General features: G+C 42.5%; 1 protein-coding gene across 1 annotated transcript in view; it reads left to right on the top strand.

Annotated features, from left to right (window-relative positions):
- Trpm8 (transient receptor potential cation channel subfamily M member 8) overlaps nucleotides 1-12,013 on the top strand; it is an 87,362-nt gene extending 75,349 nt beyond the window's left edge. The window contains exons 22-25 of the mRNA XM_042679153.1: nucleotides 809-999; nucleotides 6,126-6,225; nucleotides 7,384-7,417; nucleotides 11,963-12,013. Of these exons, the coding sequence (XP_042535087.1) occupies nucleotides 809-999; nucleotides 6,126-6,225; nucleotides 7,384-7,417; nucleotides 11,963-12,013 (376 nt within the window). The remainder of the gene's footprint in view (nucleotides 1-808; nucleotides 1,000-6,125; nucleotides 6,226-7,383; nucleotides 7,418-11,962) is intronic.
- The last annotated feature ends 5,294 nt before the right edge of the window (nucleotides 12,014-17,307 follow it).

Raw genomic sequence — 17,307 nt, 5'->3', positions numbered from 1 at the left:
TTAGTGTAAATTAGTTGCACAAATAGGTTTTACTGTGGTGTTCAGAACATGCATGTACTGTCCCTTGATTAAATCAAATCCACCTGATCTGTATTACTTTTTCTTTTTTTGTTGGTCATGGGGCTTGAACTCTGGACCTGGGCGCTTCCCCTTTAGCTCAAGGCTAGCGCTCTACCACTTGAGCCACAACACCACTTCTGATTTTTCTGGTGGTTAATTGGAGATAAGATCCTCATGGACTTAGCTGCCTGGGCTGGCTTTGAACTGTGATCCTCAGATCTCAGCCTCCTGAGTAGCTGGGATTACAGGCGTGAGCCACCGGTGCCTGGCTTGTATTACTTTTTCTTACTCTCCCCTTTACCCTTTAACAGTTTTTGATATGCATAGAACATACATATATGCGTATGCTATATATGCACATATTATATACAGATAAACATATTTACATATTTTTCTCAAAATTTCCCTATTCTTGGGTTAAACACCCAGAAGTGAGGACATTGGACCACAAGGATGAACCCTTTCATGAGTCCTGACGATCACATACACATTGTTTCTGCGGGCTATTTTCAGTTCAGCATGCACAAGGGGCAGCTGACCATTCCTAAGAACAATTCTATTAAAGTTCACTGAACATGTTTTTGTGATTACTAGAAACAAACCACGTAAGTCAGGCATACGGAGGGGCAGTGTGAACTGCTTTCGTGTCAGGATGGCAGATAATACAGGAACTGCTGGGTGTCTGCATCCTACTATTGGGTGGCGAGGGGGTGGCGCTCTAAGACGTGGCTTCCCTCTCTCCCTCCAGCTACACGGTGGGCATAGTGCAGGAGAACAATGACCAGGTCTGGAAGTTCCAGAGGTATTTCCTGGTGCAGGAGTACTGCAGCCGCCTCAACATCCCCTTCCCCTTCGTGGTCTTCGCTTACTTCTACATGGTGGTGAAGAAGTGTTTCAAATGCTGCTGCAAGGAGAGGAACATGGAGTCTTCTGCCTGCTGTGAGTGGTGGGTTCTGAAGCAGGGGTCCATTTCAAGGTGTGTGTGGGATGAAGCATCCCGCTGCGGCTCACTGCTCACGCCGGCACCTCTCCAAAGATCAGGCAGCTGGCCGGCCCTCGGATGACTCGAGAGAAGGCATCTAGATCTGGGGATCCCCTACTTTGAGGGGAGAAACTTTCAGATGCATGTAACAATAATGTAGACAGTATATTGATTGAGCAGAATTCATCAGTTACCAAGAAATCATGACTTTGGTTTTGTTTTTTTTTTCCTTTGCTTCAGTGAAATGTATTCTCTGGGAAGTGTGAACTTCCACTTCAGTAGGGTAATGTGCTTTTGCCGATTGCTTCTCTTAGTCATTTTCCCATCACTCTTACAAAATACCCAACACAATTAACTTATAAGGAAAAAGTTTATTTCACTCAGTTCTGGAGACTCATTCCAAGATGAAATAGTCCCATTGCTTTAGGCCTGGTGAAATCGGGAAGGCAGTGACAGAATAAATAAATCACTTACATTATCAGCCAGGACGGAGGGAGCAATTCAGAGACTGGGGGCTCATAATCCCCTTGAAGGGTATACCTCCAGTGATCCAGCGCCCACTCCCAAAGGAAACACCACCTGTCCACAGTGCCAGCTGAGGGGACCGGGCCTTTCACTTGTGGACCTTTGCAGAAAATGCATCCACTGTGGCCCCCAAAGATTCCTGTCTGTCTGACAATACAAAACATCTTTACCCCATCCAGGAGTCCACAGAGTCTCTTCCAAGACTCAGGCAAAACTCTGCAGTGAGCCTCTGTAGACATAAAAGAAAGTCACGTGCTTTCAAGACACAAGGACAGGGCAGGTATGCGAAAGAATCCAAGTTAGAACGGAAAATCACAGTGTGTATGTCTGTTCCCAAATCCCCAAGGCAAGAGTCTACCAGCATCATTTCCCACAGCCCTCTGGGCATGCTGGTTCAGCACACGCTGGTCAGGTGACCCCCGTGTGCCAGCCAGGCTCTCTGGCCACAATATGAAGTGGGATCCAAGTGGTGCCCACTCCCAGGCCCACTAGGAGCTGAAAGAGGAAAACAAAAAGCCTTAATTGAAAAGTGGGATTTGCTGATTTTAGAGAATATACGGAGTGTGGAGAAAGCAGCAGAGGGGAGGCCGAACCCTAGACCAGAGCAGGCAGAGAAAGCTCTCTCCAGGAAGGGTCACTTAAGCCTCGTTCATGCGTTCTTGGGTGTGTGTCTTCCTAGATACACGGGACATTCTGATGTGCCACCGACGGACTCCCATTCCACGCTGGGCTAAACTTTCTTGTCCCTTTAGTGGGCCACCAAATATGCTGAAACATAGTAACCTAGACATAAAGTGGTAATTAGGGAAGCTTTAGGACTGGCGATGTAGGCTCATGGGTAGTGCTCTTGCCTGCATGTCCTGGGTTCAGTGCCCAGTATATCCTTCCATCCTGAAAAATGAACATGCTGAGAGCCATCATTCTTGGGGGGTGGCTTTTCCATAGGAGCAAAATTCTCATATAAGTCTCACCTTAAATACTGGTGGTAATGGATGTGTGCTATCTGTATGGATCTAATTCTTCCTTACAGATTGGCTTATCTAATATAAATGCTCAGCTCACATCATCCTATAGAGAATTCTCATAATTAACTCTTTAATAACATGATCTCAAGACATTAAATATTACCTTGGAGCTGAAATTAACTATTACCTATGTAATTGTCTTTCCTTACTCAAGTATTCTGACAACTTGATAGTGTTCTTTCTGTCTTTTTCTCGTAACATTTTGCTTTGGAAGCAAAGTGAACTATTTTGAAGTCAAAGAATATTAACAATGGGAACTGGAAGTACAGATAGGAAATTTGAGAATACTCAAAGACCACATCCAACTATGAGAAGCTTTTTATGACCTTCCCCAGGGCAGTCTGTGGTTCTGTCCTGAAATCACGTCACAGATGATCATTTTTCTGTCCCTGGGAGAAAACATTCTGGGAACCATCAGTATCTTAGAAAGGCTCACAGATTTCAGAGATCTTGAAAGGGCCAGAGGAAAACAAGCAATAGAAATAAGCTATAGCAATGAAGATTTTGACTCAGTATATTTTAACTTCTTTTTTCCTTTTCGTGGTATTGGGGTTTGAACTCCGAGCCTTCCATTTACTAGGCAGACACTCTACCACTTGAGCCATCCTCCCAGCATAGACACATCTGTGCCTAATAATTAGTGCTGATTAGCAGAGGAGTCAGTGCCTGTGAGGTAGTGAATTCAGCCCATCGGGTAGACAGAGGGCTTTGGTGAGATAATCGTTCCATTCTCCAGAGATCTGTTGCTGGCAGTCCATGCTCTGGGGAATCTGGCAGCTCGATGTGTAAATAGGAAAAACCAGCTTTCTGGATTCAGGATGAGGTCGACAGGGCAACTGTGTTACATTCCTCCCATACCTACTTAATGATTAAGCACGATATGGACATAACATGGAGATGTGTCCCAAACTGACCTGCAGATGAAACAGAGCTTTAAGCTCCAGGCACCAAACAGATGGTCAGAGGTTCATGATGCTGCTCTGGGTCCCCGGCCAGCTCTTCTGAGCGTGAGGAACTCACAGCTGTTGGAGAAGCAGCGTGATTGGGGTGTTCTCTCTCTTGAAACAGTTACTATTCTTTGGGAGAAACAGTGAGAGGGAATGGGGAGGGTCCCAGGACAGGGGACCCTCTTCCCCAGGGACTGGGCAGTGATGGGGGCAGAACGGGTCAGAGACCTTTGCCCACTGGAAACGCCCCACTTGCCCAGCCTCTGCCTGCTCATTTGCTTCTATTACCAAATCCAGACACCACAGCTTGCTGCCAAGCCTCTGGCTGGTAGTTCACTTCTTAAGTGCACTGTGCATTTACCTCCAAAGGAAGGGAAGTGATGTCTTCCATTTCCAGATTTCTCCTTTCTTGGAAAAAAATGCATGATTTTTTTCCAAATAACTAGCAACCAAACTTTCACTTTTGATATTTGTTTGGCAATGCCTTTAAATAATAAAAAAGTATGCTGCCCAGTAATCTCATTTTCATAAACATACACTTTTATTGTGATCCAGGAAACAATCTGTGCCTGTCATAGGACATTTGAAAAATATGGAAAAGCATAAAGATCAAGGTTATATATAGCCCACTGTCCATTCTCAACAACCTGGTATTTATTCTTATTTGGATGTATAATATTTGTATTGCCCTGTGCATATTAACTCATGACCTAATTAGTTTATTTAGTTAATAGTACATTATGAGTGGTTTCAATGTAAATAAGAATCTATATTATAATAATTGGTACATGTGTGCCAGGCCTGAGGCTTGAACTCTGGGCTGGTGCTATCCCTCAGCTTTTTTGCTCAAGGCTAGCACTTTACCACTTGAGCCACAGCTCCATTTTTAAATTGTTTTTGATGCTTAATTGGAACTAAGAGTCTCATGGACTTTCCTGCCCAGGCGTCTTTGAACTGCTATCCTCAGATCTCAGTCTCCTGAGTAGTTACGATTACAGGTGTAAGCCACCAACACCTGGCGCATAACAATTTTTAACTGTAGAGTATTTCAGCTTATGGATGCACCCTAATAAACTTATCCCCTCTTGTTACACATGAAGACTGTTTTGACTCTTTTTTTTTAGCATATGCCATGATGGTAGAATTTTTTGTGTTCATTTTTGAGCATATCAGTCATTTTTCCTTTGAGTTATTTTTAGAAGAGAAATTTGGAGAGAAAGAGTATGTGTACTTTCAAGACATTCTGTATTATCTCCACTGTCTCCTGCTCTCTCCTTTCTGAACATCCCTCATTTCCCCTGAGGCTGTAGCAAGTGACCCACTTCTTCCACTAATGGGTGACCGGCTTTTTCACATCCTTCCCAACACAGGGAATGGCCATTCTTTTTTTAGACCCTAATGATTTCCCAGGATGAGCAGTGAAAGTACTAAGTCATCACTTCAGCTAGTGCTTTCTTGACAATAACAGACTGGCCCTTTTTCTTTGTTGTTTGTCTTTCTTATTCTCTGACCATTTGTGCACAGACACGTCAGCCCTTTCTGGGTTGACTTTTAAGTACCCCCTTGAGATTCTACATATCTTCTTGTGTGAAACGGGGGAAAAGATACTTGAAAGGACTCTGTTCAAACAAATGCAACTAGGAAACAATTTGGTCATCAATTATTTTGCAACATAAGTAACCATCATTTGAAAGTAAATACATATCTGCTATATGGAATTTGCAGAGATCTAGTCATTTACATCTTGATTCTGTCTTTGATAGAATCCCCAGATGAACTCTTTGTAAATCCAGGAAGATGCTGTAGTTCCTAAATGCAAATGGATGCATTTAAGGGGTTAGTGAAAGGTCAAGATAACATGCATCTATTCCAAGAGGCCACCTGCATGAACATATGTTTTTCTTGCCCCTGAATTTATGAGGTTTGATGCCTGTTCCCTTACTGTCTGAAATGTAGGTAATGTGATGACTTGAGCTTTTGTGATTTGTGCCTTGCCATCTGAAATTAATGAACTGAGAATCACACCTGAACATACTCCTGCTCAATTTTACAGCAAGCTCTGGATGATGGGGAAAGTCTAGAGCTAAGAATATTCTTGGAGATCTACACCCAGACTACCCAGATCTATACCCAGAATACAAAGGTCATGAGCTTAGTTATCTTACCTTCTCCAGAGTTCTTGCCTTGGTTTTAAGTGGAGAGTTGGTAATCTATGATTTTTCTAGTCATTACCTTTATGAAAGAGGATCTCATGACAAACATAAGAAACAAATTCATGAGTGTAATGAGTTTGCTAAGTCACAGAACCACACATACATGAGATTTGAATCCATCTCAGACTGGAATAAAGATCACATTCTTACTTCACGCAAGCAGCTCCAAGTCCTCATTGTTGCCAAGAAATCCATTAGGATTCTCTTGTTCAGCTGCTATAGTACTAATAAGTAACATCAGTCAGATCAGCCTGCACAGGACAAATCTAATCCTTCTGCCTCCAGAGTCTTTCATAATGCCCCGCAGATGTTGATTTAGAAAGCAAGAGGCAGAGACAACAGTCTGATTGATTTTCTTTTTTCCTTATTCAAGGTTTCAAAAATGAGGACAATGAGACGTTGGCATGGGAGGGTGTCATGAAGGAAAATTACCTGGTCAAGATCAACACGAAAGGCAACGACAATGCAGAGGAGTATGCTTGTCTTTCTCATCTCTATACTTTAAGTCAGCAGAGGAGAGCTGGCTTATGTGAGCATGCTTTCTTTCCAGTGAGCATATTCAGCAGAGAATGATATTGTCCCAAAGATATCATCCAGATAACTAAAGATATTAAAGACAGCACTTACATACATGTGTAGCAGTCTTTCAAGAAGGGAAAAGATACTGTCCTTCCATACCCCCCCCCATGCATGCACACACACACACACACACACACACTCTCTCTCTCTCTCTCTCTCTCTCTCTCTCTCTCTCTCTCTCTCTCTCTCTCTCTCTCTCTCACACCCCACCCGCCATCCTGCTTCTCCTTCAGGGTCCTGGGGGAGAAAGAGGTAGGTAGAGACTGTGCTGGAGGGCTGAGAGCCGTGTCTGTGGAGGGGGGTTCCAGGAAGGTGCACAGGTAGTTGTCTTTAGCATACAGAGCACACACGTGTATTTGTCTCTGTGATGCAGATGGACAGAGATGAGACTATTACCAGCTGTTCTGGAAATTCCTGCACATCATTTCTGAATCACACAGAGTTGTAAATGTTCCTGTTCTTCCTAAATGCAGTTATTAAATATCTTCTAATAGAGAAGTCAGGGCTAAGTCTGCAGGGAGGCCTCCAGGGGTGGGTAACAAAATGTATGGGCGCTTACTCTGCCCTTTTGTGGAAGTTAATCTTCTTCACTGACAGCTGTCACTCTTCTGGGCACTCAGAACACACTGCAAAGTGTGCTTACATGGTCTAAATGGATACAGGGAGAACAGATCCCTGAGTGGAGTCCAGCAGAGTGATTGAGAGAGGCCTGGATGCTCTTTGCTTAAACAACGAGGTGGATGTCCTGGGTTCTTAGGCTCAGGTCTGGGGTGCAGAGGGAGGGGAAGACCTTTCTCAGTGTACTCCTCTACCCCATCAGCAGAAGGAGCATTTATTTGCTAACCTTTGGCTTGGAGCAAGAAAAGAATCGGCTTGGTTTGGGTTTTAGGAGGGAAATCAGAAAGGTCAATCAGTGCAGCTGACCCTTGATTGAGCTGACGATCAAAACAGTCTGAAACTCTGCCCTTTAAAAGACTCGAATGGAGCCAAAGAGCCCTAGCTCCATCTGTCTCTCTTTCTTTCTCTCACTTTCTTGTTTAATTTCTCGGCAGAATGAGGCATCGTTTTAGACAACTGGATACAAAGGTATGGTTCTCTATATATTGGTTAGGGAGTGGATTTTTTTTTTAAACCATGTACGTTTAGTATCTTTGAACTTTTGTGTAGAAGTGGATGCTTATGATCAGACAGCAAGAAGAGTTAACTGTTTTAAGAAAACAGATGTGATTCTGTTCCACATTCATTATTGTCTTCATTCGCCATGATGCTGGGGGCTGGGCTGGGATTGCTGCTCATGCTCACAGACCACACGGGTACTGAGATGCCACCACCATGATCTTTAAGATATTTTCCATCACGTCTAGTCCAAGGCTTGCTTTTCCTCCCCACTGTGAAGTACGTGGAGATGGTGGCAATGGGGAAACACAAGGAAAACTTAGAAGGGCTCTTGAGCAATTTGTGAGCACGACCAAATCTAGATTGTTCCTTACTTAATTGGGAGACCACTGTCTGTGTGTGTGTGTGTGTGTGTGTGTGTGTGTGTGTGTGTGTGTGTATGTGTGTGTGTGTGTGTGTGAGAGAGAGAGAGAGAGAGAGAGAGAGGACACACAGGCAGTACAAAGTGACGAGAAAGTTTAGCAGCAAGTATGGTGGATCCTAAATGCTAGATCCCTAGTAGGCTATGGAGAAAAGATGTTTCCTATTTTACTGTGTTTTGAGGATGAGAAGGGACTCGTGGCTTTGTGCACACCGCCCCCCCCCCCAGGGTTGTGCTGTTTGACCAAGCAGCATCCCCAGTCGCCCAGCATCTAGTGTGCAGTAGGATCTCAATCAATAATTTGTTGAATGGACGATGAACACAAGCTGTCCCTTGTAGAACTCTTAACGTGAGAATTTCTCTTTTCACCTATTTCTCATTGACTTTTCCCTGCATTCCTTGGCTACGTTAAGCAGTGGAGTCTGTGTCTTGGTGGGCCTCGTCTTCTGCCTCCCCTGTAGCATGTTGACCAAAAGGGTGGTCAGTATCAGGCTCTTCCCTTATTTCAGATCCTTCTCTTCTTCCCTGCCCCTGGACCTCTGACCTCTGTGTCAGATGCAACTCTTCAGAATGACAGTGTATTGTGTGTTGACAAGTGAATGTATCTGTCACAGTTTGGTTATTGCTGCTGCTGCGTTTTGTCTTGCGCATGATGCTATGGGTCAGGAATTCAGGAAAGGCTCAGGTGGGCAGGTCAGTTGCTTCCTACAGCCTCATGGGTCAGCTGGTGGCACACATAGTGTTTTCTTCCTCTCTGTGTGGCTGGGCCTGCCCCTGTGTGGGGGTCCAGGGGAGGCACCCTTCGCAGTAGAGACTGACTTCTGATGGTAAGGCAGCCGAGAGTACAGCGCTGTTGAACCAAGGATGCGAACGGCTGGCCTGTGTCACCTCTGACAGAGCCTTTTGTTTCCAGAAGTCCAGGCCAGCCCAGACTCAACCAGGAAATCTGGTTCCTTTCTCCTGTTGATGTGCAAGCAGCTCTTGGGGGCAGGGGGGAAGAGGAACTGGTGGTAGCCATTTCACAAATGTGCAATCTTAAGACATGTCTGGTTCTTAGGTTCCTGTGACTGGTTTATACTGAGGGTCTGGGAAGAACCCTGTGTTGTTAGGGCTGAGTGTCTATCATTCTAGAATGTGTGTAGATTAGGGTAGATTTGCATATTAAGAGAATATGTTAAAAAACACTAGGGGACAGAATTCTAAGATTGCATCCTATATAATAGTATAGTGTATAGTGGTACATATAGTGGTCCGGATTCATGCTTTTGCATGTAGATACCCATTTTCCCAACTCGGTCGATGAGGTTATTCTTTCTCTCTTGTTGATTCTTGGAACTCTTGCCAAAGATTATTTGACCATAAATGCATAGGTTTGTTTCTGGGGTTTCTCCTCTGTCCTATTGGTTCTCAAGCCAGCGAGTGACATGCTGGTCTGATTACTATAGTTATATAATATATTTTGAAATCAGGTAGTTTGTTGTTTCTAGCTTCATTCTTCTTGCTAAAGATTGAGAATTAGGAACACCTTAACAATCTTGCAACCTATAAACATTTGTATCCACAATAAATGTAGCCATTTATTGTGTCTTTTTAAATTTTCTTCATCAATGTCTATAATATTCTATGCACATCTCTTACTTCTTTGTTTAAGTTCCTTCCTAAGGTTTATTTCTTTGCTTGCTGATCCTAATGGAACTATTTCTTAACTTTTCTTTGGGACAGCTCATTGTTGGTGATCAGAAATACCAGTTTTTCTTGTATATTGGTTTTTTTCTCTTACAACTTTACTGGATTCCTTTATTATTTCCATTAGGGTCATGGTTTTTGGTGGATATTTTAACAAGATATACAAGATCATCTGTGAACAGATTCAAGTGTCATGTATCTATTTATTTTTCTTGTCTGGTTGCTCTGGCGAGTATTTCTAGTATGATTTTGAATAGCAATATCAAGAATGGGCAATCTTGTCTTTTTCAGATCTTAGAAGAAAAGCATTAGATTTCTCCCATTAAATACAGTGCTAAGGTATGTTGTTTTTTCCATACCTGGCTTTCATTGTGTCAGAGTAAATTCTTTCTACACCCAACAAAGAATGCTGAATTATGCCAGCTGCTTTCACTGCATTTATTGAGCAGATCATGTGTTATTTTAGTTCTTCCATTGCACTGACTTATCTTTGGATGTTGAATCCTCTTTACAGCTCAGAGATAAATGCCACTTGGTTGTGTCTGTGGTCCTTTTGAAGTGCTCTTTAATTCAGTTTGGTCTATACTTTAGTGAAGATTTTTTCATTCATATTCACCAGTGTTCACCAGAGATTGGCCTGTAGTTTTCTTTTGTTGTTTTTGTCTTGCCTTGGTACAAGAGTGATTCTCAACTCAACAGTGAGTGTGGAAATGTTAGCTCTTTTGTTTTTATTTTGTTGCTGTTGTATGTTTTTTGTTTTGTTTTCTTGGTATGTGTACCATCAGTTTCTGAGCTTCTCTTCCTTAGAGAGCTTTAGGTACAAAGTTAAGCTCCTGATTTGTTGTTGTTTGGTTCAAGCTTTGTAGCACTTCTTGATTCTTTGTTGGCAGGCTATGTTGATTTAAAAGCTAACTTGAGGTTCTACTACCAGAGTGATGAGAACCCTTCCCTTCTGGGAAATCCTGGGAGCTAAAAGTGGGTGTCTGCCCTGTGCCCTGCACAGGACATTTATGTTACCTGGTGAGTGGACTAACAAGTAGTCTGACATGTCGCCAACAGGTCCCTCTTTCAGGAAGGTGGTTTGTACTGGCAGGTCCCCTCCGTGGGAAGCTCTTTGGTACTGGTAGGTCCCCTTGTGGCTCTTGTCAGGCCTGTGTCCAGTTTATACCAGCCTGGCCCTTGCTCTGCTGCTGGAAGCCTAACTGTGTTTTTCACAGCCTCTGGGGAACCCTCCCCCCCCCCCCAGGCAGTCCCCACTTCCTCATTGGAAGGTGAAAACCCAGTACACCACTGCAGTAGGAAGTAGCCTGTCTTTTTTTTGTCATCTAGCTAATGACTCATTAAAAAAATTCTACTCCTAATTTTGCTGAATTTTAAAAATTTTAGGTGTATTTTTCATTTCATTCTACTTTAAACAGCTTGTTAAAAATCATTTTAGTTTTAACAAAAGCCTTTGGTTATGGGGTACATTTTTTCATCTCATTATTCTAGTAAATAACATTATTCATAACTGACCTTGCACCTGTAAGTAAGGATCTGTGCCAAAAGCCCTTTTGATTTCTTTTTGTCCAAGTTAAAGGAAGAGATTATTGTTGAAAATAACCCAAATACAGTTTCTTCCCTTGACTAAGTGCATAAAATCAACTATACTGAAATTGTATATTTCTATGAACTTTTTCAAGTATGCCAATGTGGCACATTATTTAAAATGAGCTATTGACTCTTGTATGATAAATTTGTGAAAAATTCAAGCATTGAGAATAATTTTATTATGCCTTTTACTTAAAGTATGTTTTATTTATACTGTTTGTGGTGTTGTATGTGTGTTGGGGAGAACTCTCACATCATTTTAGTATCCTATTATTTTTCTCAGTATTATACCTTTACAAAGCAAAGCTTTTTAAATGTCTTTTAATTTTATTAGTATAGTTTTACATTTAAACTTATTTTTCAGTAATACTCCTTTGTACCATTGCAATCTGTGGAAATCACTGGGTTCACTGATTTATTTCACATTGGAATTGGGGCTTGAACTCTAGTTACAGGTTTGTGTGCATTAACTGGAGATACAAGTCTATGGATTTGTGTACTCAGGCTCACTTCAAACTGAGATCCTCATATCTCAGCCTCCTGAGTGGCTAGGATTACGGGAGTGAGCTACTGGCACCCAGCACTAATTAGTTTATTAATTGCTACTGATTTGATTTCAGAAAGTAATGAATATGGTCTGAGATACCAGATGCCTCTCCCCACACCCCTCTCTCCCTGTTTGCCCCTCTCCCAGGTATATTGTGTTTGCTGTTTTAATAAACATGTCTATTACGTGGAAAAACTATATGTAGCAGTTATTTGAAATTGAATGATGGAAGATTCATCTTAAGACTGACTCTTTTTTTCTTCTTTCCAAGCTTAATGATCTCAAAGGTCTTCTGAAAGAGATTGTGAATAAAATCAAATAAAATGGCCTGAACTTTGGTGGAGAAAGATCTAATTGTAGCAAGGTGCGTTGTTGGCTCTTTGCTTTGACCTGAAAAATTTACACACTTGAAGATTGTTTTAAAGTCATGGCCTTCTCACTTGTTTGATCTTCATAGTGATGTTACTAGAGTAGAAAAGAATGTGTTGAACAAGAAAGTCAACTAACCCAGGGGTGCCCAGGTGGAGGTCTGGGGCCCCGCCCACACTTCCTTCCTCCCTGGCATCTGGAGGTCTCCAGTAAGGCACACAGCCTTAGGAATTCTCAAAAGATTCTCAGCATGATGGAAGCATGCATGACCACACTGTCTTCAGACTTGCTGGTTTTTTTTTTCCTTAACATGGTATCTGAATATTGAATGGGTCCATGCTGAAATCTGTACCTTATTCTCATAATCAATTATTTTCATCATTGCTATGGGATTTTCAAATGTGGGTTGATTTTTTTTTTAACTATCCAGAAGCATTTCAGTGAGGTATTTGAGTTTTAGCAGCAGTAGCTAGCTACACCATGTGGCTCAAATTTAACTCTAGGCTTGGTTCCAGGATCTCTCTTACTGAAAGTTTTAATTACGTTCTCCCATTACCTGTCCACATCCTGAACAAATGTTAAAGATATTTTCAGGGACAGAGGGAGTTAAGGAAAAAAATAGTGATGGACATTGTATTGGACTAGAGATGTTCTAGACCGTAAATTGCAAAGAATGGAAACACAAGGAAGAACTCCTTTGCTCCCTCCCTCTCCCTTTCTTCCTCCCTGCATCCTTCCCTCCCATCAGCACTTACTGAGTTCTGCGGGGTCTGGCTGGCCCCAGCTCTGACCTCTGGCACTGCCAGTGCTGGCAGCAATTACTTAAGCTGCAGAATTTCCCCCGATGGAGTGGTTACATTGCAGGGAAGTCGTGGGGCACCACGTCCCTTTCAGTCTTTCTGGCTACTCAGCTCCTTTGCTTGAGTTCTGATGGTTACAGATCCTACTTAAAGCTCTCTGTTATGGAGGGCTATCAGAGCAAGATGGATGTACATCTGATAGCATGTGAAAGACGGGTCCGGCTTCCTGACACACCTGAGGAGTAGGCATTGTACAGCCAAGGGGAGCACCTCTCAGATCTTTCACAGTGGTGTTTACAAAAAACAGTAGTGAAGTTGTAAGTGTGGCTCAGATCGTTTATCTCCAGCTGAGCAAGCAGGCCAGGCAAGTGAAGGCCCTGAGTGCAAACCTCAGTACTGCCCCAAACAAGCGAACAGAAAACAAAAAATGAACCTTATGGTAAATTTTAATCTGGATTTTGGAAAGCTTAGTGTTTTGCTAAATGTATGAGCTGAGAGGGAAAACAACCAGGAACAGACAAAGCAGTTAAAATGATAAAAAGGCAATTACAGAGTTTTAATAATCTGGGAAGACTCAAACTCAGACCTTCACATTTACCCCTGCAAGAAAGTATGTACCAGTGGGCAAGCAGAATGTCTTCCTTTCTGTCTACCTGCCCTTTGCTTACCTTTACCCTTATTAATATATAGTAAGAGCTAATTGGCAACCAGAAATGGCTTAGGAGAACGACAGTACCTCACTTCAGTGTGCCAATGCATCGAAGACAAAAAGATGTTAAGAAAAGGAACATCTAAGAAAACAAGTTCTCACAAATTCCTCCTCACTACTTCTTTAGAAACTCTGATTTTCAAAGTCCCAAGTTTTGATATGTAGGTTTTGCTTCTAGATATAGGATATTTTTTACATTTTTGTAGTGCTAGGGTTTGAAACCGCACCCTCAGCCAGAGATCACCTTTTTGCATTGGATGGCCTGTTCTTAAGTATTTCACTGAAAATTCAGTTTGATAAGCAGCAGCCAGCTCCCTACCATTCAGATGTCATTCTTCCAGTGTCTCCTCATGCCTCTTTCCCTAGTGGGGTGAGGTACTTATCCTTCCCTGGGACTGTGTCAGGGAAGAACATGTCAAAGACGGGTGAATATGAGCTGGCCCTTGCCGGGGTGGGGCTAAGAGTCAACCCGGGAAAGAGCTGTTCACCAGTTTTCCCTGCCCCTCCCCAATCAGCCTTTGAGCCACTCACCTGGGGAGAAATAAACAGATTGTCTCCATTTTTACTTCTTCTACACTGGTTGAAAAGAAGCAAAGAAGCAAAGATCCAAGGCGAGAGTAGGCCGTGTGGTTCCCACTACCTTTATGTGTGGGAGTGGAGCTTGCCAAGGACAGCAGAAGGAGGGTTCTTGGAGACCGTTGGCTCCCACAGTAACAGTGTGCTGACCCTTGAACTTGTCTCGTGATCTGAAAGCAACACAGTCTGAAAGGTTCCCTAGAAAGGCCCCCTAACACAACACTTTGATAAATTATCATTAACTTATTAAAAATATGCAGAAGCCACTGAGCAAATAAAGCCTTCAGAAACCTTTGAGGTCTTAACCCAGATGGAATAAGCTGAACCTTGCTCATTGAACCTTCTGCCTGCAGGTCACTGACAAACTGGCCAGACTCCAACACCTCATGGAGACAAACATCCTTTGAACTGCTTCAGTACCAAAAGGAAGTCTCTTGACTTTATATCAGATTTATTTTCAGTATATTCCCAGTGTATTTTGAAGCACATCAGATCCTGCCTAAGAGTGGAAATGCAGGCTATTCTTTTCTCTCTTAAAAGTTTTTGTTAGCATAAATTAATTCCGAAAGGGGCTTCCTTATGACATTTATGACATGCACATAGTGTTCTTTGGTCAAACTCACCCCACCCCCTTCTACTTCTTCCTAACCAGAATCTGTTAACAGAATTGGATGTTCTTCCTTTGTTTCCGCAGGTGAAAACAGCCGTTCCAATCAAAAGGGTCAAGGAATGCCTACGAACAGTCCTGTCATTGATTACTCAAGGAGAAAATTTCTGTGCCTGGGGACCAAGCCAGTGGTTCTCAGTCACCCTGGGGGAGCTAAGGCTGAGAGCAAAGGTTGGGATTCCTTAGAATGCACTTCTACCTGAGCGTGCCTGCTCTTGCTGCATCTCAGAACCCCCCACTGATGTCTGTTCTTTCTCCTCCTTTTCCCTTGACCTCTCTTATTGATGACCCAGGAGCTCAGTAGGAGACTGTGAGGTAGTACTTGATCTAGCTTTTGTTCCTGTGTTTTTGTGTATTTCCAGTAGATTTTCTGTTTTCTTTTTTCTGTATGACATGACTAGATCAACACTATATTGTTATAAGTCTCCCAAAAGCCAGACTCTGCTCTTTCCCACAGGGCCTTTGTTCATTTCCCAGAATGCTTGTCACTTGTCATTTGTCCAGATGGGAAGGGGGCTCAAGTGGCGACTTCTTCCTGTCTTAGACGCATAGGACTCTGGCTGAAAGGACCACTACATTCCTATCGATGTGAAAAGTCACCCAAACAGACCCTCAAGAGGCACGTCTGGTTTTCTCCTCTGTGGGTGCTCCTCTTCTTCTTATCTCCCCGTGAAGAACAACACATGGATATTGTAGGAAATGCAGACTCCATAGACAGGCACAAGGAGTAGAAGCAGTCCCCTGCCACCCAAACGCAGCCACTGGTCATCTCTTGGCTGCTTCTGTCAGTCTGGTGTTTTCTACGCATGTGGGATATCCCTTTAAGTTTTTTCCATGATGTCATCATACCGCCTAAACAATTTTGTATAAACGTTTTTTTCACTTAACATTTTAAGTGAAAGCCATTTTCTTCATATTCACAGTATTCCTAAATGTTACATCGGTAATCATGCAATATTGACTCATTAGTGAATCCCATAATATAGGCCATTGACAAGCATTGCCAACTGGCTATTAGGATGGATATCTTTGAGTGAGAATCTTTTTCTGCATTTGGGAAATTTTCCCAGGGCTACATTCATTGGAGTATCTTTTGATTATCAAATCATTTACAAGACCTTTTAATGAATAAATAATAAATAGGAATTATTGCCTTGAGCATAGTATATCAGATTCATGAATATATATCTATTAAAATATAGCATTATATTTAATCCTTAGATTAGGAAGAAGCTAACATCCTTATTCAGACATTATGGACAGTAAAGACATTGTGTGTAAGCTTGAAGAGACGGCCTTTGTGAACTCCCTTCTCTGGCAATTCCAAAATGTAGTGTTGAAATCTTACAAGTCAATTCAAATGCTTATACTTAGTTTTTCAGCTTCAAATAGACTATATTCACAGTGGCTGAAGAAAGGATCTTGGAAGGAAAGCTATTACCAAAAAAACCCCCTACAAGATTGTTAACCACCCCCAAAGAGTTTATCTTCTTTTGGGGGGGGAAAGGTAGTAGTACTTCATAAGGCTCTTCGCAGTTCACATGACATTTGCAAGAAATGAACACAAATGGAAGGTGCTTTTTAAATTTAAACTTAATCGTGGCTCCAGAGAGACTCTTTCTTGAGAGATTCACCACTTCATGGTTTCAGACAGAGAAAACCAAGGGGACAAACCATCAACGAATAGAAAGTCCAAAAATTCTCTTTTCCTGAGAGCATTTCACTTCTGTTTCACCACAGCAACCCAAACAGCTGCTATTTCTGAAGCCACGGGGCAGAAAGTCATGCCCCCTCCACGCTGGCTGGAACGAATAGAGTCTCTGGCACTGAGTATGATAGTGTCCAGAGAAAACAAGCCCAGCCTCTTCTTACCATTGGTTCAAGTGGAGAACATGAATCAAAGTAGTGGATGAAATGTGAAACTCCCAAGAAAACAAAAATGAGTGTAATCTATTTTCTGATCCCTCCCAAGTGAATTTGCCTCCATATTCATATTTCTACTCGCTGTGTTTTTATTGGATTAAGACATGGACTGGGGTGTACAGCAAGGTCAGCAGTGAACAGTCACTCATTGTCAAGAGCAGACCTGGGCTGACCTTAGAATTCACTTGTATTCAGAGAGATCCTAAGACTCTGGCTCACCTCCTCTGCTGGATGTGTCTGAGCGCCTCCACGCTAAACTTCTGCATCTGTAGTTGCTTTCCGATGGACTTTGTGAGAAGAGAACACACACTGAATATTCCTCTAACCAAAGGTGCTACATCCCGGTATCTGGTACTGAATGTGTCTGTGCACTGGCACACAGCCTGCTGCTGCGTTTCTGTGCATGTGACAGTGAGTTAAACACTGGAGTCGTCACATGCTGCATTGGTCTTTCAATTGTGTGTGTGAGAAAAAAATAATAAAATTCCCTAGTCGAGTCAAAATCGTTTCTGAAGGGAATAGGTTCCCGGCGTTAACGAACTGACACTGCTAAGCAAGTATTCTGGAATACT

The sequence above is a fragment of the Dipodomys spectabilis genome, unplaced genomic scaffold (genome assembly GCF_019054845.1).
Source record: "Dipodomys spectabilis isolate Male_0828 unplaced genomic scaffold, ASM1905484v1 ptg000051l, whole genome shotgun sequence".
Lineage (NCBI taxonomy): Eukaryota > Metazoa > Chordata > Mammalia > Rodentia > Heteromyidae > Dipodomys > Dipodomys spectabilis.
Note: the sequence above shows the minus strand (reverse complement) of the source record. Positions and strands in the feature narration are given on the sequence as shown.